The 24,768-nt window shown below is 53.5% G+C and overlaps 1 protein-coding gene across 2 annotated transcripts in view; it reads right to left on the bottom strand.

The window, feature by feature from the left end:
- The window catches only part of COL5A1 (collagen type V alpha 1 chain), a 138,908-nt gene that overhangs the window by 49,076 nt on the left and 65,064 nt on the right, over positions 1-24,768 (bottom strand). For both annotated transcript variants that reach the window (XM_007521425.3, XM_007521424.3), the window contains exons 12-28: positions 22,167-22,241; positions 21,351-21,443; positions 19,716-19,772; positions 18,980-19,033; positions 18,644-18,697; positions 16,621-16,674; positions 15,306-15,359; positions 14,231-14,284; positions 12,301-12,345; positions 10,964-11,017; positions 10,316-10,360; positions 9,215-9,268; positions 8,959-9,003; positions 7,698-7,751; positions 4,890-4,934; positions 4,159-4,212; positions 89-133 (exon numbers count right to left, since the gene is read on the bottom strand). In XM_007521425.3, the coding sequence (XP_007521487.1) occupies positions 89-133; positions 4,159-4,212; positions 4,890-4,934; positions 7,698-7,751; positions 8,959-9,003; positions 9,215-9,268; positions 10,316-10,360; positions 10,964-11,017; positions 12,301-12,345; positions 14,231-14,284; positions 15,306-15,359; positions 16,621-16,674; positions 18,644-18,697; positions 18,980-19,033; positions 19,716-19,772; positions 21,351-21,443; positions 22,167-22,241 (936 nt within the window). The remainder of the gene's footprint in view (positions 1-88; positions 134-4,158; positions 4,213-4,889; positions 4,935-7,697; positions 7,752-8,958; positions 9,004-9,214; positions 9,269-10,315; positions 10,361-10,963; positions 11,018-12,300; positions 12,346-14,230; positions 14,285-15,305; positions 15,360-16,620; positions 16,675-18,643; positions 18,698-18,979; positions 19,034-19,715; positions 19,773-21,350; positions 21,444-22,166; positions 22,242-24,768) is intronic.

Raw genomic sequence — 24,768 nt, forward strand, 5'->3', positions numbered from 1 at the left:
GAGCAGTAGATGTGGTAGAACAGGCTCTGAGGGCCTTGAAGCCCCTCTACCCACAGGGTGCGCAGTGCTGGAAGAAAAGGACACCCACCTTCTCGCCTTTGGTGCCTTTCAGGCCTCGGATGCCATCTGCTCCCTGTGCAAAGAGAAAAAGGAGAAAAGTGAGCCATTCTGAAGCAAAGCCCACTCAAGCCCACCCAGGTCCCAGCCCTGGACATGGAGGATAGTGGGGCTTCCAGGGCCAGCCACTGCATGGGCCCAGCCAGGCCCTAAGCAGATGGTCTCCATGGGACCTGGAGGGAGAGCACTGCAGGATGATCCCACAGGGCACTGCTTCCCCACAGCCTGTGAGGCCTCCCAGAACATCATGCCTTCTAGAAACACTCACTGATCCTAGGCTTGGGAGGAGGTAGACAGAAGGGAGGAAGGCCTAGGGCAGGGATTCTGGATCAGGTCAATGGGCTCGGTCAGGCCTTGTTCGAGGCCTCTGCTGATGTCCTAGACTCCTTTCCTTGCTCTACTGGTTTGGAAAGCCAGTGTGCTAGCAATCCCACCATTACTGCAGTGTGGTGTCAGGGCATCCATGAGGCCCTGGGGACAGCACCTAGGACATGGGAACCACTCCGGTGATGTCTATATGCCATCTGATTTTTTTTTTAATTGCCACCAGGGTTATCACTGGGGCTCAGTGCCTGCACTACAAGGCCCCTGCTTCATTTCTTTCTTTCTCCTTTCTTTGTTTCTCTCTCTCTCTTTCCTTCTGTTGTATTTAATAAGATAGGGAGAGAATGAGAGGAGATGGGGAGCTAGAGAGGGAGAGAGACAGAGACACCTGCAGCCCTGTTTCATTGCTTGTGAAGTTCCCCCCCTGCAGATGGGGAGCCAGGCCATGAACCCAGGTCCTTGTGCATGGTGATGTGTGCACTTGACTGGGTGTGCCACTGCCCAGTCCCCATCTGATTCTTTGCATTCTTATTACTAGTGTTAATATATGGTGAGCATTGACTACATGGTGATGTGATAATATTGTTAATTACTGAGTAATCACAACTCCAGCAGCAGCAGCAGTAATTCTTATTGTTGTAAGCAGTTCAGGACGCAGCTCACGTCCATGCTGAACAGAAATAGCAGGCACAGCTCCATGTCCTCCCTGTGACCCACGCCAGCCAGCACCAGCCACTGTGCTCCCCTATGTCCCTCCCCCTCAAACTTGGGCCTTCATAGAGCCCTGCACTAGCTGCCCTTGCCCTGCCAGCCCAACCTAGGCCAGACATTTGGTTCAGTTCAATTCTGTGCCAATTCTGTGACCAGAACTTCTCTGACTCTACAGTTTTGAGCCTTTTCCCAGTGGCCTAGAGGGACTGCACAGAAATAGGGAGAATGGAGCTGGACAGACAGACTGACGCTGAGAGTGTGGCCCACACTCTCCATGGCCACAGATGGGCAGGGGCCCCAGGTCAAAGGGATGGCACACAGTCACTCTGAAATCCCATTAGGGCTTTTCCACTATAGGAAACCCCTGTCTCCCTCCTCCTTGGCTGCTGCCAGCCCCTCCTCTGCACTCAGGCAGCCATGCCTGTGGCCCGTCACCCACTGACCATAATCAGACTTCCTGCATGGTTTGTTTCACTGAAGTGAGCAGTGGAGCTTGGAATTAAGCACAGAGCGGGTACACAACACAAGCCTGAAGGCCATGTCACTGCATGCCTGTCCAGGGACTAGTTAGGGATGTGGCACAATTGCCCTTTTCACATAGCAGAGAGACCAGCTCCTACACCCAGCATCCCTGCCTAGACAACAGACCTCAACTCTGACAGTGCCAAATGTCTCCAAGGCATTGCCAAGTTGCCCCCCGACAGGCAGGAAGGTTAAGAAGGCTGGACACAGCATCTCCTGTGGCCATCAGCCAGCACTGGGGTTTCAGACCAGCTGAGCAGATGGAACTGCTAGGCCAGCCAGTCTGAGCAGGGGCTGGGTGCAGCTCTGCCTGCAACCTCCCATGGATTCTTATCTGGGTCTTTATGTTGACCCACCTGAAATGGGAAAACCAGCAGATGGGGAATGAAAGGGGGAGGAGGAACCACTGTGGTTTGTGGCAGACCTCCATTCCCCAATTCCTATAGGTTGAGAGGGACCCCCCTCCCTAATTTGTGTCAGGCTTCTACTTCCACATTCCTATGCCCTTGACTGTGCCCATCTACAGCCCAGTTTAAAGTTCCTGCTGCTTTTGCTTCTGTCCAATACACTTGCACTAAGAATCCTGAATGCCATGCCCCCTTTGCAAAGCCTGAGCCGACTATGGGGCAAGTTCAGACTCCTGGATGAACCCACTGAACCCGACAGCATAATAATGCTATTCCTTGACCTCCACGTGGTTCCTAGCCTCTCCCTCCCTCTCTCCCCCCTCCCACCCAATCAGAACTGTAATACACCTAGCACCGGTGGGCTGACAGGTGGATTTCATCGCACATCAATAGCCAAGCACAACCCCACTTCAAAAGAGATCAGGACAGCAGGACGCTGGAGGGTCCCAATGCCCTCCCCCACTTTACTATCCCTAAGGAGGCCACACAGCCTTCGCTCCCACCCCATCCCTTCCCAGGGGCCTGCGGGCCAGGATCCCGTTTCCCCAATGCACCAGAGGTGAGGGTATTTGTCCAGGGAAGAGTCTTCAACCTGGCTTTCCCCACCTCTTCCAGCTTCCAATCCTCACTGGAACTTTCCTGCCATGTATGAATTCTGATCAGACAGGCAAGATATGAGCATTCTCCACCAGCATCCTGAACAGACACCTTTTCAGCTGGCATCGGCAGCACTGTGCAATTAGCCATGTGCGTTAGCTGCCAAAGGCTTTTCCAGGCGACCAGAATCTGTAGCATAAACTCACCTAATGCTTACACAACTAGTGTTGTCACTAAATCCTCACTTCAGTAAAGGTCTTGGAGTGTGTACTGGTGATGACCTGCTTCAACGGGGACCCTACCCACCTGAATCCCTCACCCAGGAAGGACTCTGCTCTGGCCTGGCCCTTTGGATATGGACTTCCAGGATATTTATGGTCAAGGCTGGAAAACTTGATTAGTGATCAGCAGGTCTGGGTTGGAGTCTTCACAGGGTGACCATTCACTGATAACTGGGACATATTACTGTAAATGTGAGCCCTCACTTCTCCACCACCACCACCACCACCACCACCACCACTACTACCACCACCCCTGCCCCCCAACAGTGCAAATCAGATGTTCCCAAAGCACATCAGATATGAGGCACAGTGCTCACATGACCGTCTAGCCAAACTGGTGATTCCTATACTCAAGGGAATGGATTTTTCTTCACATGGAGTTAGAGGCCTTTGAAAAGGAAGCAGCTTCACGTGGTCTTCCTACAGGTGGAGAGCCTGGAACTTGAAGACACCTCAGGGCCCGGTTCTGGGGGGTAAATGCCTCCCCACAGGCACTCAGGGGAGGGGGGTGTCCCTCTCTGTGTAAATGTGTGCTGGGCACAGCTTGATTCAGGGTTACATGACACAGCTGAAATCAAACCCAGATAAGGTTGCTGAGACAGATGGGGCCTGAGCTTTAGGAAGTTCCTCATGGCAGAAACACAGCAGGGAATAGCTGGACACCCCTCCACACACCTCCACCCAGAACAGATCTCTGATGCTATGCCATGGCCCATTCCTTTCTCACCCACAAGGTGCAAAGGGGAAGGAACATTCCTGAGCTTTCTCGGGAGCGAGAGGCCAGCTCTTCTCAGTAGAGGGCCCCTGTCTATGGGACCTTGGAGATAGAGCAGCTTGACAAAACCAGAGCAGCAGAAGGCAAAAAGGGCATCCCGCAGATGGCCTCCATCACTGCACCCTGTACCAGCACAGGACGCCCACTAGAGACAGTCCCTGTTCCCATTCTGCCCCTCCTGGCTCCAGAACTGGGTGACTCATCACTTGTTCTGGTCACAGCATTGGAACCTGAACACACACACACACACACACACACACACACACACACACACACACACACACAAACGGGGGGGGGGGGGCGCCCAGATGTTCAGAGTTAAGCAGGAAAGAATGTGCACACACACAGCCCCCAGACCACCACCACCCCCCACCCCAAGCAACCACGCTGTTGTGTGTTCCAGTCCTGGATGTAGGAATCTGACCTTGACTCCTCGGGGACCAGGGTAGCCCAGTGGGCCCTGGGGGCCAGGTGGACCCTGAAACAGAAGGGAAAGGCCATCAGCTCTCTTTCCTCTGCTCGCTGACACTTCTGCTTCCCCGCGCCACACCTCTCTCCCAGAAGCACCACCCACATCCCAGGCCAGTCCCCACAGCCCCAGCTCCTGGGCCCACATGAGCATGAGCAAGGAAGGTCAGCTTGTGTCTGGACACCAGTGAGAACTCCTGAGGTCACTCTGACCTCAGTGTGATGTTCTGACCACTCAGGAGTCCCAAAGGGGATGGGAATAAAGGGGTCTTTCCCAGGGACTCCAGTGCTGGCCCCACACCTCTGGCAGAACCATGTGCCAGACACCACCCAATCACAGACACCCTTCTTCTGGAGGTCTGTCTGTCCACATGATCCAGACATATCAGACCAGCTTAAGCCCCACTGTAGTCCTCTGCCCTCTTACCACCCACTCCCAATCCCCAGTTTCTGATGATCCCCTACTCAGGGTGCAGCTCCAGAATAGAGCAGTTTAGGGGTACACTGAGGAGGGGGTACAGTGGGACTAGACCAGTTCTCCCAACTAGGTTCCTTCCTAATTGAGAGTGGGGTGCTATTGTAGGGAACCAAGTGGGGGCTCCCCACTGATAGGAAGGATTCTTCTATTTGGGGACAGTCCCTGGGCAAAGACCCTGCACCAGGCTACAACTACCCAGCCATACCTACCTGGCCTCCTTTCTCTCCAGGGGGGCCTTCTTTGCCAGGGTGCCCCTGTGGGAAGAGAGAAATGTCATGAGCTGGTGATAGTCTGACCCTGTGAGAGTGATGTTAACCCCCCCCCCCCAGCCATTCCTTTCCACCCATCAGAAAACCAAAGATAACCACAGTGGAGTTAGAGACACTCCTTTCTCATAGCCCTGTGTCTTTGTGACCCAGGACTGTAATGGGCTGGCTGTAATGAGGGGGAAAGAAACAAGCTTTGAGGCTCCCTAGTGGCACCAGGCACAATCCCAGGGGTGTCCCCCAAGTCACAAATCCACCTCCAAGCAAGGTAAGTGGGATAGTGACAACAAGGGTGTCCGCTCCTGCTGGCCATCCAGAAACAAAGGTTTCTTTGGCCAAACAAGGAGGGATGAAGTGGACCCAGACTTGCTTCGTGTTGGCCAAGCACTTAGGAAGGCACCCTCATCCCCCAGCAAGTGACCAGCACAGGCTGACAGTCACCTTGATGGCAACTACCATATGGACTGAGGCCCCACTTTTTTAGATGCAGCTGCTGTATTCTAAAGCAAGAGATTACCTTGGCGGAGATGGGGGGGCAGGGAGTATGAAATGTACTTATTAAAACTGTCTGAACAGGAAAATATTGAAAGGAATATGACCTAAAAAAGAAGTCATTGGCTTCTCTGCCATAAAAAGTCAGGCTATTTCCTTCTATTTGTCTGTATCTTTCCAATATCCTATAATAAGCTTTCCTTTATATAATAGGGAAATAATAAAGCTTACATTATTTGTATTTGGTACCTTTCTGATTAAAAAAGTAATATATGTTCACTGTTGACAGTCAGGCAAGCAGGAGAGCACATTAACATTCCCCGCAGCCCCACAGCACCCCAGCGGGTTCTGTGACAACAGCTTCCTAATCCACTTTCTCTGTGAATATGCAGGCAGGGTTGGCACCAGGTGGGGGATTTTAATTTCATAGTCTCCCAGGGCCTTTGCTTAAGTCACCGAATATTTGTTCAAATTTGATTTTTGCTGGCTCTGTAATATTCCTCAGAACCATAATTCACTTAAGCTCTCCCTCATCATGCACTACCGGAAAGACTTAACAGTCCCGTTGGCTCAATTCATTTCCACACATAGCCTGTGCTCTCAACACCTCAGACTTCTTACAAGGTCTTACTTTCTGTTTTTCTTTTTTCAACATTTGCTTTTCTCTCTCAAGTCCCAACCAAACCAACACAAAGGATAAGAAGCAGCAGAACCCTCTCTCTGAGGCTGGTGGACAATGTAGGGTTTTCTGTGGCTTGGTTTTTAACGTTTTCCGCCAAATCCACACATGACAATTGAATCCACTTCTTTAGACTCAAAGAGTGGAGGTTCCTGGTTTGCCCTTTTGCTTTATGTGTTTAAGCAGTGCTGAGCCAGCACACACAGGCACTTGGTGTTAAAGTTCAGCACTGCCTGGGGAGAAAATGGAGAGTCTTAATACCCCACAGTGCAAAAAAAATTGCTTCCTTTACAAGAAAGGAGGAGACTGGAGGGACACCTGGTGCCCTGGCTTAACCACCACGGCCATGGTGGTGCTTTCGTTTTGTTGTCATTTTATTTATTTGCCTAATTTTCCATAATGAGAGTTTTATTTTATAATTAGGAAATGCAATCAAGTGCAAACATACATCAAAGGACATAAGTGGCATGCTGAAAAGTATGTGTCACTTCATATCCACGCGCCCAGAGCCCAGGAGGCTGCAGGTCCCACTTGTTCTCATGGGAAGGAGATGACAGGCACCTGCTGGTTCAGACCCAACAGTACATGGGTGCCTGTGACTCACCAAAGGCCCCAGGCCGTGAAGATGGGGACAAGCAGCTGTGCGGGGGACAGGCATCCACTAGCCGTCAACACACTTAACTTTGGTGCTTAGTTTTTAGTGGTGTTATTAAAACAATAAAGCACGCTGTCCGAAATGACTAGTTCAGCTGAGCTTGTTTCCTGAAACAAGGTCTCCTCAGCACTAACTCAGTACTTCTGAACACTGAGACCAACAAACCTGTCGGCAACTTCCAAAGAGGGTGGTGGGGACAAATTCTCACACTCACACACTCACACATGCAGACACAAACACACATACACATGCACAGTCACAAGCACTGGTACAGACACTCATACACACACGCACACTTATGCATGCACATACATACTCACACAAGCACACACACATGTGAACACTCGCACACGTATGCTCACAGTCAGCCTTTGTCACTTCCTCACTCCTTTCCTTTCACAGGTCTTACAGCAGATTGGATTTGTCACTCTCCCGCTATTTCTGGGTCCTGTCTAATTTGGCTCCACAGCTGTGCGCTCACACACTGCAAACACATTTGCAAATCAGCTTCCCACCCCACCCAGTGTGTGAGTGCTAAATATATATCCTGCGCACGCTGCCCTTCCAGGCACACACGGGTGCCGCGTGAGAGCTGGGAGCCTGGCCAGCCCCACTCACTGCGAGAAACTCAAGGCTGAGCTGTGATCTCTAAGTAACACACTCACATGCGCCCTAATAAATGACTTCTGCCGATACATGCAATCACCATCCTTTGATAGGAGCTCTTTAGGAAAGCACGCATCCAATACTCAGTCATTACAGAGCAGTCACACCAGCAGCTGTCAAATGTGTCTTCATTCGGCAGAGGAAGGAACGCAAGGAAGCTGTGCACAATGGGGACCTGGGGCGAAGGAGTACAGTGTGTCTGGGGTCCCAGCTGTCCCCAGGATGGCAAGGGGAAGGGGAAGCAGACAGGGGGACTCACCGGGGGTCCGTCAGCACCGGGCATTCCTGGGAGGCCGGGTTTTCCCAAGGGACCCTAGGAAGAACCAGAGGTGTATCTTGAGAGCCTGGTTTCACCTCCTCCCAGACCACCCGCCCGCCTTTCTCCCTGCCTGTGCCTGGACTGACTTCTCCGCGTTCTGCTCAAGGGACACTGGCTCAGAGGGAGTCCATTCCCACAGCTCCCAAGCTTCCAGAAGCACCAAAGACCGTGGATTTCACCCTTTACTGTGCCCATGTCCTCAGGGTGATCTTGAAACAAAACCACCCGTCAAGTGAAGGGATATGGTTTCAGAGGGCACCCAGACCCTGCACTGCCTAGTAATCTGCAGGTTTAATTAAATGTTATTTTATTACTTTATTTGTCTTTATTTCCACTGGTGTTATTGCTGGGACTCAGTGCTTGCACTATGAATCCACTGTTCCCAGATGCCATGTTTTTACTTTTTGTTTGATAGGACAGAGAGAAATTGAAATGGAGACAGGGAGGGTGAGAGGGAGAGACACCTACAGCACTGCTTTCGGCACTCATGAAGCTTCCCTCCCGAAGGCGGGCTTGACCCTGGATCCTTGAATATGGTAACATGCATGCTCAGCTAGGTACATCACCATCCAGCAACCCCTTGCAGCAGTTCTGCTGGTCTTAGCCAAAGTGCTTAGAGTTCCTGGATCAAGCCCCAGCTCTGCAGGAGCCAGTATCCCCAGCTCTCTTCCCAGCTTCTAGGACTCAGTAAGTGCCCATAATATATTTAGAGCTGCCAAATTTAGCAAAAACCACCCCAAAGAAACAAAGAGCAACGAAACAAGATGCCCAGCTATATTTGGATTGCACACAAACAACAGTTCACATTTAACTAGGGAAGGGGGATAATCACTTTTCTTCAAAAATGGGGTTAGCATAGACAGAGCAAGAGAATGAACAAATGAATGGACTTACAGAGCAATAAAAGACAAAGACCCCCACACACACACACATAGCTGGTATACTCTGGGCACAGTGTGTGTGTGTGTGTGTGTGTGTGTGTGTGTGTGTGTGTGTGTGTGTCTATGCCCCCCTCAGTGGAAGAAGGCAGAGGTTCACAAGGGGAAGGGGAGTGTTACCTGCAGATATCTAGCCCTCTGGGCACAGTGTGTGTGTGTGTGTGTGTGTGTGTGTGTGTCTATGGCCCCCTCAGTGGAAAAAGGCAGAGGTTCACAAGGGGAAGGGGAGTGTTACCTGCAGATATCTAGCCCAGTTCACCTACCTTTTCTCCTGGAGGGCCAATGGCACCCTGGGGACCTGGGAGACCCTATGAGGGGAGTGAGGAGAGGAGCAAAGGTCAGGAAACATATATACTCAGCGACAATCCCCATCTTCCTCTGACCCACCTCCTCACTGGGCACTCCCGAGTTCTAGGTTACCCCCAAGCTTCATATTCTTCAGACTCACACCCAGGTCACCTACCACAGGGTAGGCCTGCCTCCCCCTACCCAGCCCTGGGGCCCTCTCCACTCACTTACCTGAGCACCTGGATTACCCTGCTGTCCAGGGGGACCGGGCTCTCCTTGGGGTCCCTGCAGGGAACAAAGGCGGAGGCACTGAAGGGTGCTCTGAAGGGGGAGGGTGAGCAGAACCAGCAGCCTACCCCTGTGCCCACTCCAGTGCAGAGGAGAGAGCCCAGACGGGAGAGGGCAGGAGGCCAGGCAGAGCACAGAACCAGTATGGGTACTAGACTGGGCACTGTCCAGGCTCTGGTGCTGACCAGTGCCAGAAGTGCTGACTGCCATGCAGACACACCAGCCCACCTCTCCCGGGAAATATCAAGAGAGAATCACCAGAAAACAGTCTACTGGACACAAACTATCCCAATCCCAGTGCCAGGTTGAAGTCTCCAATGCCCAAAAGATAAATGGAGAGGATGGGAGATAGCTCAGTGATTAGAGCACACACTTCCTGTGCATGAGGCCCTGGGTTCTACCCTTGGCATCAATCACTCAGCACCATGGACAGCACCAAGGGGGTGGGTGTTGGAGCAGTACTTTTCTGTCTCTCCCTTTCCCCCCCTCATTTCCCACCTTTTTCCCAGTATTAAGAAGCAAAACAATATTGGGCTTGGGAGGCTGCTTGGTGCATCACACATGGGTGAGGCCTTGATTCGTTCACTGATGGTGAAGAAAGAGAGAGGATAGATGGAAGAGAGGATGAATGGAAGGAAGGAAGGAAGGAGAAGGGAAGGGAGGAAGGAGAAGGGAAGGGAGGAAGGAAGGAGGAAAGAAGGAAGGCAGGAAAGAAGGGAGGAAAGAAAAAGAGAGAAAGAAGAGGAAAGGAAAGGAGAGGAGAGGAGAGGAGAGGAGAGGGGAGGGGAGGGGAGGGGAGGGGAGGGGAGGGGAGGGGAGGGGAGGGGATGGAAAGAGGCTCTGTGAAACCTATCTGGGTGGGCACGGCTCACAGGCCTGCAGACCAGCTCTGTCCTACACAGTGAGCAGCAAGGTCCTGGCCTGGCTTGGAAGGAGCTTGACTCCTCTTCCCTCCCCCACATGGTCTGAGCTCTCCTGTTCTGGCTCGGAGCGCCCCCTGGAGGAAACAGTCATGAGGGTGGGTCTCAGGGCCCCCAGACTCACCACGTTGCCTTTCGGACCTGTCTGGCCATCCATCCCCGTCACACCCTGGATGAAAATGGAAACAAATAAACAAAAACCCTGAATGCTGGGAGACTTAAAGCTCAGAAGAAAGACCCTGTTCAGCACAGCTTGTCCAATCCCGGGAAGTCAGAGGATAGTATGAGACTGGTGGGAGGAGAGAGGCTTGATCCTAAGCCACTCCCACGGGTCTGGCAGGGAAGGTAACCCAGCCACCAGTCCTGGGAAGTGGTGACACGGCCCTGAGTTCCAGGGCATAAGTGCCAGAGGGTTGGAAGGGTGAGGCCCAGCCTTAGGGATAGAGCACTACCAAAACCATGCCTCCTTCCAGAACCTCCCAGAAGCTTCTGGAAGGGCCTCCAAGTAGGGAGGAAATATGGCGTCCCAAATTACTATTTCATATAGGAGTGGGATGCAGCCTGTGGTGGGAGAACCATTGGGGACAGCTGTTTGCACCTGCAAACCCACCAGCTATGAACCAGAGCACGGCCACCACCTCACAACAACACCCGTCCTTGTGCACAGCCCTCAGCACCTCAAGGACTCTAAGGCCAGTGTGGCCTGAAAGCAGGGCATTGGGGTCCGAGGGCAGCAGTGTGGACAGACATGCAGAGAAGAGACAGGACTTACAGGAGGTCCAGGAGGGCCGGGGGGCCCCTTGGGTCCCAGAAGACCACGTGGTCCCTGCAAGAGGAAAACGGAAGGCAGGTTCAGAACCCGGCAGGAAGCCCTTGCCCCAGGGATACCCTCACCCCACACGCTCCTCATGAGTTTCTGTGGCCAACACAGTTCTCCCCTGCTACTCAGGGAGGGGGACCCACACGTCAGCCTCTTCCTGCTTCACCCCCCACAGCACCACCCCTGGGAATTAACAAGAGAATTAACAAGAGCTCAGACAGGAGGTCAAAGAGGCACCCTCAGAGAGGGTGGGTTGGTGCTCCCCCCCTCCTGACGACAGGTGGGGGACAAACTCTTCCAGCTAAGACCACGATTACACTCCACTGTGCGCAACTCTATCCAGTTCTCCCAGTTGCCCCTCTCCGTTCTCGTGTGGTCAAAGACAAATAACTGTATTCCTGGTCTTGGAGTGTGTGGACATGGGACAGAGAGGGGAATAGTGGGCATGTGATGGGCACAGAGAAGAAGCCTGGCTCACAGATCTTTTCTGGGACGGCTTCTGCAGCCCCGAGAGAGCTGGCCCCCAGCCCCACAACCCCCACCCTTGCCATGAGGGGCACATGGAGGAACAGCTCGGGGGGGCCCATCTCAGATGCAGGACCCCCCCTGCCACTTAAACGCTCTCTTCATTGTCTTAATTCCAAGCCATAACTATGTTCTCAGCAAGTTAATAACCCAGAAGGTATCACTCAGACATGTGCTGAGAGGGCTGCGCTGATGAATCCCTCTTAGTGCCTAATCAGGTCATTTAGTCCCGAATGAACTGGAAGGAAATCCCCGCCCCCCCCGCCCCCCCAGCACCTGCAGCATTTCCCCTTTTCCCTTCCATTGACATCTCCAGATGCACATGGTGGGAGAGAGGGCAGAGGCAAGACTCAGAGATGGTGAGAGAAAAGGAACTGGTGTTGTTTTTGTCACTGAGAAAATCTGCTTTGGCCCTAGATACAAAGGAGCTTGGGAAGAAGAGATAGTCTATGGGAAGCACTAGTTTTAGTCAAGGGAGGACCCTGGCCACTTCCATTATGGAAGGACCCTGGCCACCATCATGGAGGGATCACCCTGGCCTCCATCATGGAAAGACCTTGGCCTCCAGCCATGGCAGCAGCAGAAGGTCCTAACTACAACCTCAGGGCTGAGCATGGCTCACATAGATTCCTTCAAGCTGTCCCTCCCCACCACTCCATCTCTGCCAGGGGAATTCCCATTCAAGTCTGAGCTCTTCTTGAATGGGTTCCCTGTTGCCCCCCAGTACCACCTAGGAGTGAACCCCACCCAATTCTCAGGCTTACCGGCTCCCCAGGAAGCCCTCTGGGTCCGACTTCTCCATCATCACCCTGCAGGGAAGAAACAAGGTAGATTTTAGGAACAAGCTGCAAAACCTGCACAGTGGAGAGACACCTGTTCCTTCAGCTGCACAGAAGGATGCTCAGGCCTGGGGTGAGCACAGCACATGCTGGGGTTTACAGGTATCTGTGACAGCTAGGAAACCCAGGATTCCTCACTCTGGCAGCTGCCAGGTATGTGGGTGCTGTAGATAAGAGGTGAGGGCTGACCTCAGCAGTTCCCCAACCACAGCTCTGAGGAGGGGATGCCGTGCCCCAAAGTCATGCAATCAAAAGACTGGCTTCCTTGATAGGTAGTGAGTGACTGAATGGTGGAGGTCAACCAAATGGAGAAGACGGAGGTAAGGAAGGCAGACAGGCAAACAGACAGACAGAAAAACTAGAGGTAGATATGTAGATAGAGGATGGATGGATGGATGGATGGATGGATGGATGGATGGATGGATGAACAGGTTTGTGGACACAGGGAGAGTAATGAGTGGCTGACGGGCACAGGGAAGAAGCCTGGTTCACAGATCTTCTTTGGGACGGCTGCTGCAGTCCCAAGCAGAGTGTCCCCCCACCACCACTGGTCATGATGGGGCACATGGAGGAACAGTGTGTGCACAGAGGGGGCTGCCTCCAGGTGACACTGACCACACACCACCACAGCAGGGTGGTGATGGCCCCTAAAGATGCCATCTTGACGTCTTGCTTACATAATGGGGATCCACCTGCCTTAGAGCCGTCTAGCACCCCCTAGTGCTCTAGTGCTCAGGGTCTCTGCCAAGGCCCCTGACACAGCATAGCAAGCTAACCAAGACAGATCTTTTTCCTTCCAGCTCTAGAAGGACTGCATCCCTGGCTTGGTGGTTGATGATCAGGAGCTGGGGGTCCACATCCCACTTCCCTCCATCAAGTTACTGCTTCTTCCTCCTCCCTTCACCAGACATGTGTACACAGCCATGCCTGCATGGGCGCGCACACACAAGCAATGACTGCATATGTACACAGCTGTGTACACACACACACACACACACACACACACACACGCACACGTGTGTTCTCCACACCAGCACGAAAGTGTGTACGCAGCCAGGTCTGCCTGTGTGCACACACATGCCAGCAGGCACATACCATAGGATGTACACACGGCCCAAGCACACACACATATGCATAAACACATGCACGCCAGTCCTGGCTCAGGAAGCACAGGCATCTAGGAGGACTACTCCCCCTTCCTCATTTTGCAGGGAGCTGTGCTGAGACTGAGAACAGAGGTGCTGTGGCAGTGCACAGAGGGCAGCCGAGACTTCACCCCCGCTGTCCAGCCTGCTCCTGGAACCCTTCCCAGAGTGCCTAACACCTCAGAAATTGTACAAGCAACCAGGACATTTGAAGGGAGAGACTCTTAAGAACACATGGCCACCAAGGAGAGCAGGACTTATGTGGAGGGACTCACCTGGCTGGCACCCCCCACAAGATGGTCCTGATCAACAGAGACCCACAGATTCCCAGGGAACCTGCCTCCAGCCAGAAGCTGTGGGCAGCAGTATCTTTCTCCACTCACGCTCATCTGTCCCCCTCTCCTGTTCCCACACCCCTGCACAGGCCTCCACACACTCAGATGATCCAGGAAGGTGAGCTTGCTAAATAAACCCTGCCTTCAGGCCCTCTCCTCCCCCGGTGACACCTACGAAGGTGACGGCCCCTCCAGGTGCTACACAGGTGGGAGTACACCACACAGGTGTAGCGTTTGGGTCTCTCAAACCCTGCTGTCATTTTCCCAGCTCCAAAGCTCCTTCATTTCCGTCTGTGTGCATGCAGCCAACATCACTGCCCAGGGATGCCTTGAAGTCACAAACCCATGAAGAAGGGCAGGCACGAGGGAACGTACCCTGTCTCCATCGTCTCCTGGAGGGCCTGGCGGGCCAGAGGGGCCAGGGTCACCCTAGGAAGCAGATGAGGTCAGTGTTAGTCATTCCTGAACAGGGGGCACATAGCTGGCCCTGCCATCATTCCCCTAATTCAGACTGAAAGTCCCTTCCTTTGAAGATGTGCTGGGAGTCAGATTGTTTGGAGATGGGAAGTGAGGCCTCATGCTGACTTGGATGGGGACCTACTGGACTGGATACCCAGTGGGGCCAGGCAGGGTGCCAGGACACCAAAGAGCACTCAGCAGACCTCCCCAAGATGTAGGAGTGAAATTCTGCCTTACCACGCTTCCCCTACAGCACTGTCCACCTCACCCTTGCAGCTTCAGGCCTGCAAGCAGGCAGCACTTAACACATACCCCTTAATCAAAAGAAACGCCTGACCCAGGGCTGCCTCCACTCCCTTCATCACAAGGTCATGGGATGTAGAGGCAGCAGTGCTGGGGAAACCACCACAGCCATTTCTCAGTGACTGGTAGTCTAACAGACAGGCTTCACTCACAACACCAGCACAGAGCGTGGAAGGCATGTGACTGCACCTGTGTGCACATATACTCACGTGTGTGCAAGTATGCATACTGTGTGTCTTTGTGTCTCTGTGAACATGTGTGTGTGTGCATGTTCATGTGCATTGTGCCTTTGAGAGGTGCAAAGTGTCCTCAGCAGTTCCTAAAATGCTAGTTACTGGGTATCTGCCCAGCAGATTCTAGAACTGACTCCTTTTCACTTCGTGCACACACACACCCCTCCCCTAGCACGTGGACAAGCAGCCCCTGGTCACAAGCCACAGGCCAGAAACCCACCCATTCCCTTGAGCCGACTTCCTTTCCATCCATGGAGGCATGTTACTGACCTTCTTTTCCACTCCCAGATCCCCAAGAGCATCATTTAGTGACACTTGGGAATCAAAGGGACCCAGTCCCACACAAGTAATCCACGGTTGTCTGCAAGCCCCTCCCCCTCTCAATACACCCTCAGCTGCAGGACCCCCCACCTCCCCAACCTCCACCCCCCCGGAAGACAGATGGGAACACTCACCCGGTGGCCCTTCTCTCCCGGCAAGCCAGCCAGTCCATCAAAGCCACGGTCACCCTATGAAGGAGATGAAGGGAAGCTCAGGGACCACAAGGTATCATGCTCCTGAGCCACAGGAACCCCAAGTGTGGGGGGGGGACAAAGGCCCAGCTCACACCACACACCCACACCCTGAACCCTGAGTCCTGGCCTCTCACCCTCCAACAGCAAGAGCTGCAGGAAAGAGGGAGTTTGCCTCAGAGTCATAGACCAAGGAGCCCACAGTGTTAAGACTCCCTCTTCCCTCAATTTCCCCCATCTCTATCCAATAAATAAACAAATAAAATATTTAACCAAAGGAGCTGAGAAGGAAGGAAAGGGAAGTGGAGGGAAGGAAGGAGGGTGGCGGGAGAGAGACCTGCAGTCCTGCTTCACTACTTATGAAGTTTCCCCCTTGCAGGTGGGAACCAGAGGTTTGAACCCGGGTCTTTAGACACTATAATGTGTACACTCAAACAGGTGTGTCACCATCCAGACCCTCAGCAAGTCTTTCTCCAATGCCTTTGCTCATCCTTCCTTTCAGGAGGCCAGCACCAGGGATGCATCCCAACTCTGAGAGCATTCACAGATTCACCAAGGCAAGGTCACAATCTTGGTGGCCTTGAGACTGCCACCCTGCCCTAAAGGAAGGCTTTGGGGTGTACTCGGGCCCTTGAGTGCTGCAGGAACACAGGTTCTTGCAGGGGCACAAGCTAGATCTGCCCCTTGCCCGGCTTGCCTGAGCCTGTGGAATCACTGTCTCTGAAATGGAGCTTCCTCCCCCCCCCCCCCACTGCACCCTTCTACAGTCCTGCCCCACTCCCTTTCTGGGCTCAGTCTTCCTTCTTAGTTCCTGAGAGAGCCTGGCCAGGACTGTGGAAGGGTGACTTCTCCAATGAAGAGCCCATGTTGGGGACAGTTATTCAGGAAAGGGAAGAACACTGGGCCACTAGATGCTAGGTATCCACAGCACCTGCTTGCCTAGGAGCTGGTGTGGGTGACAGGGACTCCCCCCGGTGTCCCACACCTTTTGGGCTAATGTAACTCAGATCTTCAGTGAGCAAACCCCTCTTCACTCCCCAAGTTATTTGTGGCAAGCAAGTAACTGCAAGGGTCACACTTCCCTGTGAAATTCACACCCCTCCCACCTCAGTCTTGCTGTTCATGCTTAGATTAATGGGTCAGACAGAGCTTTCCTCAACCCTGACGCTGTCACCATCATCATCATCATCCAAGTGGCTGTGTAACCAGCACGGCACCATCCCATTGGCCAGACCCCAGTGTGAGAGAAGCCACCTACCTTTGGGCCGGTCTGGCCAGGCATTCCTCGTGCCCCATCGCTCCCAGCCCGGCCCTGGAACAGAGGCAGCAGATGGTAAGCAAAGTGCAGTGCAGAGTGACCGAGACCCCTACACTGGCCTCCGACACAGGCCATGATGACCTTGACCCCCCTGTGTTAAGCTGGTCCAGGCCTGACATGATGTCCCAGACCATAGCCCACCTCACGCACAGCCTGGGTCAATTTAAAGCACTCGAGAAGGCCTAGAGAAAGAGGGGAATTGAGGGTCTGGGCTGGAAGTGAGATGCTCTCTCCACAGAAGCTTCTCCCCAGCCACAACTTCCAGCCCTGCAAAGAGCCCAGGACAAATCACAGTCCCCAGCTGGTGGCCATGGAGATGAGGGACAGGGCTTGGACCTGCCAGGGGTCTCATATGGGGCCCCCAAACATCTGGGGAGAGTCCACTAGACTCACTGGTAAGAAGCATTCACTGGCCATCACTGAAATTTGCTGCCAAGCACAGAGGACTGCAGCCTTCATTCTCAAGACACAAAAGAAAGCGACAGTACCAACAAAGACCACAGACAAGAAAAAAGCTGAGATCTGAACTTGGGATCCTACAGCCACCAGGAGGAGGGCTGGGTTCTTCCTGATTGAAGGCTACAAGTTCCAGGGAGGAAAAGTCATCCCAATAAAGATACAGGCCCACAGTCCACTGGAGGCAGGAGGAGGGACTCCTCCAAAGTCCAAACACTCTTAGAAACTAGAGACTTGGCGGAGCAGTCCACATGATTCCACAGCCAGACCCTGTGGGCTCAATGGTCCACTGACCCCTGGCAGAGTCATGCACACCAAGCAGAGGCCACCCCAGGACCACTCACCATCTCTGCACCCCAGCAGCTCTTGGGAAACAACTGGTTGCTTGAAAGGCAGACACTTTCAGGACTGACACCCCTTAATCCTGAAACCAGTCACTTTCAACCTTCCTGCTAGTCCACCTTTATCAGTTCCGCCTTCTCTAAAGAGAAGCTATTTCCAGTTGAGCCTTGATCATGAGTCTTCGCAGAGATTCCCAAGCAAACTTAATGAAGCTTAACGAACCTGTGTGTGTGTGTGTGTGTGTGTGTGTGTGTATTTGTACACACACACACACACACACACACACACACACACGCTTTGCAGAATGCAATCAAGATCAATGGACCTGGATATCTACCAAGACTCACCCAGTCCTAGTCTCTAACCCCACTCTCCGCCCTAGATCCCAGACCAGTGGAGCTGTAGGGTGTGTGAGCAAGCATGCTTCCTGGGATTATTTAGAAACCATACTGAATTCCCAGGAGGAGTCTGAGCCACTGTAGGATAACATGTTTTTGTCTCCTACACACACACACACACACACACACACACACACACGAACAGGAAATGGCAGCTTCCACCCCTCACTCACACCTAAACAAACACAACCCCTAAGTAAATCTTTCTTCAATTACCAGAAACATTCACTAGTTGAAAAGAGCCTCCTGATGCAGGTTAACTGGGACCTCCCGGCTTGTCTGGGCTTTGTTCATTCATTTGTAATAACTGGTAGATGCCTGCCCCTTCTCCTTCATACAAACAAATGAGCTCCATCTACCATGGTCACAACCTGAACAGGGGTCTGAGTGAGTGCTACCCAGGATGACAAGGAGGTGCAGGGCAGCGCCCCCTAAAAAAAAGGAGACTGTGAAACACCTACAGAAAGGAGGGTGCCCAAAAGAAACGGGTCACTCATCAATCTGCCTTCTTAACACTTGTGTCCACAGAGCCTGAGAGGCCACTTTAATTGCAGGGCTTGTGGAGCTGAAGGCACAAGCTACATGGTGGCAGCCATGGGCGGGGGTGGGGAGGACGACAGATGAGCTGCACCTGCTGCAGGATAAGTGGCCTTGGTCCCTGCCCAGTGGGTGGACCTCACCCTAGGGGACCCCTGGGTGGTAGTGGGCCAGCACTGGGGAGAAAGCCACTGCAGATTCACATCCAGGGGGATGCCATACAAACTCACCCTTCTCCCAGGCTTCCCTGTGGGGCCAGGTGGGCCCTGTACTCCACGAGGACCCTGAAATCAAAGACAAGAGGTCAGTGATTTTCAGAGGAGAAAGCAAAGCCTTATCTCCATGCTGATAACTACAGCCTGTGGGTCGCCGCCCCAGCTGCCAGGTGGCGAGGAGATGAAGCCCAGGACCCACTCCTGAGGGGACAGAGAGAAGCCAGAGCCTTCCCCAGGCAGGGATGCCCATTATGTCTGGCCCCTTGTACCACCTCCATAAGGAAACCCCCAAAGTCCCCACCTCCAATGGGGCAAAGAGGGTCCAAAGACAAAGTTGGAGGGGCTGCATACCTGAGGCCCCATGTCTCCAGGCTCGCCCTTCAAACCTCCACTTCCAGGGGGGCCCTAAGAAGATTAGGGGGGGTCAGAGGGTTCAGTCAGCACAGTCCCTGGGTGGGGCTCCCTCCAAGACCCTCAGGGCCCCCAACCACCACCCTCGGGTAGTACCACGGGCACCAGCCCAGCTCCTCTGTGTGGAGAGCTCTTCCCAGGGCTGAAGGGAATTCCAGACAGTGGAGGCATGAGCATAACCTCTCACTCAGGTGACAGTGATGGGCCTGTCACAGACATGACTATGCATCATGTGGTCCCACCCCCAGCAGGAGCTTCAGATGTCCAAGAATGGCCCTAAACCAGCACCCAAATGAGGAAGGCACTAAGCACAGGCCCATTCCTGGGCTCGGGAAGAGACTGCTGGGACAGGGAATGGGGGGAGGGGGCAGGGCTCTGAGTGTGACTTGCAAACATGACAGTAAAGAAAAATAAAACCCCAAAAGAAGGAGGTTCCCAATCCCAGGGTCACAGGGACAAACTATAGCCAGTACAGGTGTGGGGAGCTCCCCAGCCCCAAGACCAGGTAGACACGCCCCTCCTCCTGTCCCAGGACCAGCCAGCCTCCCACCCCAGACATGTCAGTGCTATAAATAAGGGCTGGTGGCAGCTCTAGGGTGAGCTAGGAGCTAATGGGCAAAAAGCAAGGGCCCCACCACCCCCAGCTCCTCCACCCTCCACCCTGCCAGCCACTCACCATGGGGCCGGGTCTCCCTGTGAGACCCATCGGGCCGGCCGGACCCCTCAACGCCAACTGCAAGAGACAATGGGACTCGCTAAGACACAGCTAGTCTCCCGGTCCTGACAGGCACCATTCTACCGGGAGGGAAGGCCAAGGGCAGGGATCTCAGGAGGGGCCCTGATGTAACTCCTGGGGTTCTCAGCAGAGGTGAAGCCCAGTTCAGTACCAGTGCCCTCTGGTAGTGCCATCTGTAGTGATGTTCGTTCACATGGGGTCCCCCCAGGCTCTCCCCACCTCATGCCCACACTAGAGGCCCTACCCTCCGTGAATTTGAAACACATCCTCCCTTTCTGGGCTGGGTGAGGAGTACATTTTTTACATAAAACACATTTGGGGTGCAAAGAGATAGCTCACTGGATAGAGCATATGCCTTGCCAATATATACAGCCCAGGTTCAAACCCCAGCACTACATGGGAGGCATTGTGGCACTGGAGGAAACTCTTTTGTGTCTCTCCCCCTCTCTCTGTCCCTTTCCTCTCCCTCTCCCTCCCCCTCTCCCTCTCCTTCTTTTTCCCTTTGCTCTCTCTCTCTCACCCCATATATATTTGTTGGAAAAGTCACAATGTTTTATTTCTATTTTTTCTATGCAAAAATGTGACTTTTCCCATAGGCCAATATATATGAATGCTAAAAGTTGCAACATTTTGTGTGCTCAGGGTGTCCCACCTCCAGGAAAAGGAAAAGAAGAAAATACATTTTATTTTACATGAGAGACAGCCCAGCTCCCTCAGGGACTTTGGAGCTCCCCCACCCCACCCCACCCCACCCCACCCCACCCCACCTTGCCCACTGAGAACTAAAGCAGCCTAAGAAAAGGCCACTGTTGATAGCACACTCCCCACTTTCCAGGTTCCAATCCACTTTCCCAAAGAACCTCTTCTGCTCCCTTTGCAACCCTGCCACCCTGCAGGCTGCTTCTTGTGTGGAGGATGCGGTGCTGGGAGCCTCTGTGGCCTCTATTAGAACACAGCCAGTGGGCAGAAGCCCACCAGGAGGCCAAGCCCATCCATCCTGGTGCAGGTAATGGGTCTGTGCTGCCCTGCCTTGGCCTTCCCTCCCATCAGGAGGGCAACTGGCTCCATGGCAACAGCTCACAGCCTGCCCTGGCCTGCGGATTAGCCACTCTGATTGCTAACAGCTCTGGGCTGCACCCTGCGCCACATAAACATGTCCCAACGAGGGATTAGCTGGCAGGTCCCCACGATGCTCCATTAGGGTGCTCCACTGGAGGGTAGGCTCCCCACTCGGCAGCCTGGCACCTCCTCAGGCAAAGACTCCATTCATTCATCAGAGGGTGAGCAAAAGCTCAAAGAGTGACCACTGGGGTCCCTAGCTCTCTCCCAAGGGTGTCTTGCTGGACCTACCCCCCACCCCCCAATTAGCCCAGTCCAGGAGTCTAGGGGTACCAGGACAAAAATTCCCCTGAGGAACCTCCCCTCATCTTCCCTGGGGCTCACCCAGCTCCCCAGTTTAACAGGACAATTAGACATGCCGATTGGCTCTTGGCTCAGCCAGGTCACGAGGGGCTTCTGCTCTCCCCTTCACAACCCCCACACCCCTCACCGCACCTCACCGGCCCCCTCACTCACCCGGGCCTGCTGGAGAATGGCCTGAGCCTGGGACTCCTGTGCTGACACCATGGGGCCTTTGGAGCCTGAGTCACCACCCCCTCCAAACCGGAACTGTGGAGCAAGAAGAGAGGTCACCAGGTAGGCATGGTGTGTGCACCCACACTGACCCCCAGGGCTCAGCGGTGCCCACCCACTGGTGGGGGGGCCATGGAGACTCAGAGGGTCTAGCTGGAAAAGACTACCCCAGATGCCACCCTCTAAGCCTGCAGAGCTGGCCAAACCCCAACCTCCAGCCTTGCCCTGGGCCGCCTGGTGCACCTGCCCACTTCCAGGGGCCCCAGTGGCACCTGCAGCACCTCGCCTGAGATGCCACAGCCCTCATTTCCTACAAGGAAGCCCAGGCCAGGTGTTGGTACCTGCTTTGAGGAGGTCTGGCTACACTGTGTGTCCCTGAGGCACAAGCATGGGGTCCACAGGAAAGGGACAACCACCAGAAGACTGATGTGAGACCCTCCCCAGCTGGGCTCCCCAAGACAGAGAGAGATCAGGATCCCACAGGCTCACAGCATCATACCCACAGGCCTACATGGTGACAGTGGGTGACAGAGGGCAGACACCACACAGCTTCCTTCTAAAGCCCTTCCACGACAGGTAGAGCCCAGAGAAGCAGCCCCTGTCCCATAAGTGGGCATGTCAAGAGGGGCCTCTTTCTTGAAGCTGTTTGGCCCATGGTGGGACCAGTAGATTATCAGCCTCAGAAAAGCAGTCCAGGGCCCCATTCCCCACCACAGGGAGTCCCAGGTTCACTCCCCACCCACAAGTAACGGTACTCACAGGCAGCATGAGCATAGTTCCAGGGGGGCCGGGTAGCCCATCTGCCCCTGGAAGGCCTGGGCGTCCAGGGGGACCCTGTGGACAGAGGATTGAGAGAGAGAGACCACTGGTTAGAATACTAGAGTCAGAGCTGGGGTGTACAAACTACACAAAGAGCCCTGCCAGCCTCCAAGCATGGAATGTTCCAGAAGCCAAGCCCTGAAGAGTGAGAGGCATTATAGTGAGCTGAGAATAAAAAAAGGCTTCTGAGATGGAAGGGAAGGGATGACAAGAATGGCCTGGTCTGGACCAAGGGGAGATTCAGAGAGATGGAAAGGCAGGAGACAGCACTCCCCAGGGTGGGGGCAGGCAGAGGACCACCCCAGGAGTGCACCCCACAGTCTGCATGGCTCACAGGCCCGATTCCTTCTCATGTCATCTGTGAGGGAGCCGGGCTCTCTGCCCAGCTGCTCTGCCAGGGGGGTGCTCAAAGGGAGGGGGAGAAATTCACCTGCTCGGGCAGATAAGGAGCCAGAGTACACAAAGGGGGCACACAGTCCCCCTGGAGCAATTTTAAAAGGATGCCAAATCTTCTGGAATTCAGCACAGGTGGGCTTGACAAGCACCCCTGCATGGAGTCTCTAGGAGCTTCAAGAGCACATCAGTGGGGCAGTTCATCTTCAAAGCTTTCTGTCACTCACCTCCCTCAGGCAGGCTCCACACAAGGTGGCTGTCTGCTTTGCATAAACACATGAGCTAAGGTCCCCATGATGACACCCCCACGATAATCCAAGAACGGTCATTCTCTCGGGCAGGTGTGCTAATGCCACCAGATGTTGAAGCTGCTAGCATGGAAACCCCAGCTTGATCCCCAACTTCTCATCAAAAAAACGGGAAGCTGGGAGGTTCTGCTGGAACCATCCAAAGAGTGTGGCAACACTGAGCTGGCTTTTCTTCGGCAAGAACTGTTAGGTCCAGAAGGAATCCATGTTCTTAGATCCATGGCAAAGGGAAAGTCGCCTCCCCTCCCTCCAGAACTAGCCAGTCAGTGCCAGATCCTGTCCGTCTTTTGCTAATAAGATCATTCTGTTCATACTGTCCTGCCATTTGCCCTCTCTGCAGCTCATTGCAGCCTGTTTATGAGTTTGGCCTCATTCTTCTTAACAGCCCTGGTGTCCCCCAGGCATGGTGGACTCGTCACTTATTCAGCCCATGCACGGTGGGCTCAGGCCCACTTCCACTATCACACAGGCAGCCAAGTTCTCTAGGTGGGTTTAGCAGCAGAGCAGCTGTGTCAATGCAAGGCGTTATTTTAAATTGCTAATGGAGATAGCCAAGCTGCTCTTGCCTGCCATTCCAGAAGACATCCTCAGAAAACAGACACTTGAAGAAAGAAACTTCCAGCCCAGGTTTCCTCTTGTAAATCCAAGGCCAGTAGCTGAACTTCCCGTGTGAGTGATGATTCAGAGTTGAATTACTAATCTTTATGCTTCAGAGCCATGCACAATTTCTCTGTCCCAGGGATTTTTCTTTAATTCAGATGAGAGTGAGAAAGAGAGACAGAGATACCAAGACCCCACAAGAGGGTTGAGGGGGAGGACAGCATAATGGCTATGCAAAAAGACTCATGCCTGGGGCTCTGAGGTCCCAGGTTCAATCCTAACCACCACCATAAACCAGAGCTAAGCAGTGCGCTGCTAAAATAAAAAAAAAAAAAAAGGTTGGGGAGATAGTATAATGATAATGATTATGCAAAACGGAATTTCATATGCCTGAAGCAACAAAGGTTCAGTCCCCAGGACAACCATAAACCAAAGCTTATGATACTTTTTTTTCTGGAAAAAAAAAAAAAACAAGCAACAACAACAACAAAAACCTGCAGTGAAAGAGCACCACCACATCCTTGGCACCCTGTGTGGGCACACAAGAGTCCCGTTTCCAGGCCCTGTCACTGACTCGCAGAGAGCAGAGGAAGCATACCCTCCTCACTGTAGCAGGCAGCTCTCAGTCCTGACTGGGCTTCCAGTGCTCTTTCACAGCTAATCTGCGAATGTGCAGGACCTGTGACACTGAGAGGAGGCTGAGCTGGAAGGCCAGGGATAACTTTCTGGACATCATTGGCTTAAACAGAGCCCAGAGGAGTGGACAATGCTGGGCTCCCCACTCCAGGCTCTGGAGGAAGTGGGTTTAATACACCCACACACTGCTGGCCCCAGGCATGAATTCTGGATGGACACACACACACACACACACACACACACACACACCAGCTGCTGAACCCAACAGTCTGCCACCATCAGGTACCTTGTGAAAAGGAGTGTCCCTCTGGTTCACAAGCATCTAGACCCTTGGTGCTTGATTGGTACCCTGCACTGTGGGCATTCAGGGTGCATTCATGTGATGGACAGCCAGAAAGGTGGATGGAAAGAGGCACCAGGAGCCTCAGTAGGACTGTGAAGTTAGTCCGTGTCCACACACACTGGGAACAGCACCCTGTCCTCTGCCTAAGAGAGCAAGCCCCTTCCTCCACTGCGTCACACAGCATTCTCTCACTGCTGCACAGACTCACGCATGTGGGCTCCTCTGACCTAGACAAGAGTGCCTGTGAGAACCTGAGGTCCTG

Source organism: Erinaceus europaeus, chromosome 10 (genome assembly GCF_950295315.1).
Source record: "Erinaceus europaeus chromosome 10, mEriEur2.1, whole genome shotgun sequence".
NCBI classification, from domain to species: Eukaryota; Metazoa; Chordata; class Mammalia; order Eulipotyphla; family Erinaceidae; genus Erinaceus; species Erinaceus europaeus.